This window comes from Eremomyces bilateralis, assembly GCF_010015585.1.
Source record: "Eremomyces bilateralis CBS 781.70 unplaced genomic scaffold P152scaffold_49, whole genome shotgun sequence".
Lineage (NCBI taxonomy): Eukaryota > Fungi > Ascomycota > Dothideomycetes > Eremomycetales > Eremomycetaceae > Eremomyces > Eremomyces bilateralis.
In genome coordinates, this window is record NW_022985115.1 from 29158 (window position 1) to 30706 (window position 1549).

Genomic DNA, 1549 nt, shown 5'->3' on the forward strand with positions numbered 1-1549 from the left:
CAGCGAGACGAAGGAGCAAGGCGACGCAGCAAGACGAAGGAGGAAGACGAAAGAGCAAGACCATAGAGTAAGGCGACGTAGCAAGATGATACAGCGAGACGAAGAAGCAAGACCATAGAGTAAGGCAACGCAGCAAGACGATGCAGCGAGACGAAGGAACAAGACCGTAGAGCACGACGCCGCAACAAGACGATACAACAAGACAAATGAGCAAGACGACGCAGCACGATGATAGAGCCAAATGAAGGGTCCAGACGAAGGAGCAAGAATTTCAGGAGGATAGGGAGTAAGGGAGGAGTGCGGTTGTGAAGGCTGCGAAGTTGTAGGGAGGAATTTGCCATGTTGGTGGATTGCGGCAATTGGAAGAGATCAGGCGACGATGGCGATAATGCGACGAGATGAAGGGAAGATAGACGGCCACAACGAACAAGTTAAGAGTTACAATTTACACAAAACAAAAGATTAGCATCCGCAGAAGGACGTGGAAAGGTACCAAATATTTAGCAGAGGCTGGGGAATTGGTGATTGGTGGTAAAGGTGGCGGCATAGTAGGAGAGATGGCAACAATGCGACGAGACCCAGGGAAGATAGACAGCTACAACGAACGAGTTAAGAGTTGTAATTTGCATAAGTCGAATAGATAGCATCCGCATAAGGCCATGGAAAGGCACCAAATGTTCGTTAGAGGCTGAGGGAGTGGTGATTGGTGGCAAAGGTAGTATAGTGGTGGGAGAGATAGTAACAAGACGACGAGATGAAAGGAACGTGGATAGCCACAACGAACGACTTAAGAGCTATAATTTACATGAAACGAAAGATTGGCATCCCGATAATGCCATAGAAAGGTGTAGAATGTTTATTCAAGTGTGAAGCGCTGGTGGTTGGCGGCAAAGGTGGCGGCGTGGTAGGAGAGATGGCAGCAAGACGGCAAGGCAAGGGAGCATAGACAGCCACAACGAACGAGTTAAGAGGTATGATAGGTATGAAACAAAAGGTTAGCATCCGCACAAGGACGTGGTAAGGTATCAAATGTTTAGTAGAAGCTGGGGAATTGGTGATTGGTGGCAAAGATGGCGGCATAGTGGGAGAGACGGCAACAATGCAACGAGATCAAGGGAAGATGGATAGCCACAATGAACGAGTTAAGAGTTATAATTAGTATAAAATAAAAATATAGCATCCGACCAAGAGCATAGATAAGCACCAAATTTTTATTAGAGGCCGAGGAGTTGGTGGTGCGTAGGAAAAGATGGTAATATAGAGAGAGACATGGCAGTAATACAAGTTCAAAGGAAGATGCACAGCCACAACGAACGAGTTAAGAGTTACAATAAGCATAAAACGAAAGGTCAGCATCCGAACATGGCCATAGAAAGGTGCATAATGTTTATTAGAGGCTGAAGGATTGGTGGTTGGTGGTAAGGGTAGTAGCATGGTAGGAGAGATGGCGACAAGACGACGAGATCGAGGGAAGATGGACAGCCACGACGACAAGATCAAGGGAATATGGACAGCCACAACGACGAGATCGAGGGAAGATGGACAGCCA

General features: G+C 47.1%; 1 protein-coding gene across 1 annotated transcript in view; it reads right to left on the minus strand.

Annotated features, from left to right (window-relative positions):
- Positions 1–1449: 1449 nt before the first annotated feature.
- The window catches only part of P152DRAFT_499651 (uncharacterized protein), a gene marked incomplete at both ends in the record, with an annotated part of 865 nt that continues 765 nt past the window's right edge, over positions 1450–1549 (minus strand). The window contains one exon of the mRNA XM_033682300.1: positions 1450–1492. Coding sequence (XP_033529577.1) covers positions 1450–1492 — 43 coding nt within the window. The remainder of the gene's footprint in view (positions 1493–1549) is intronic.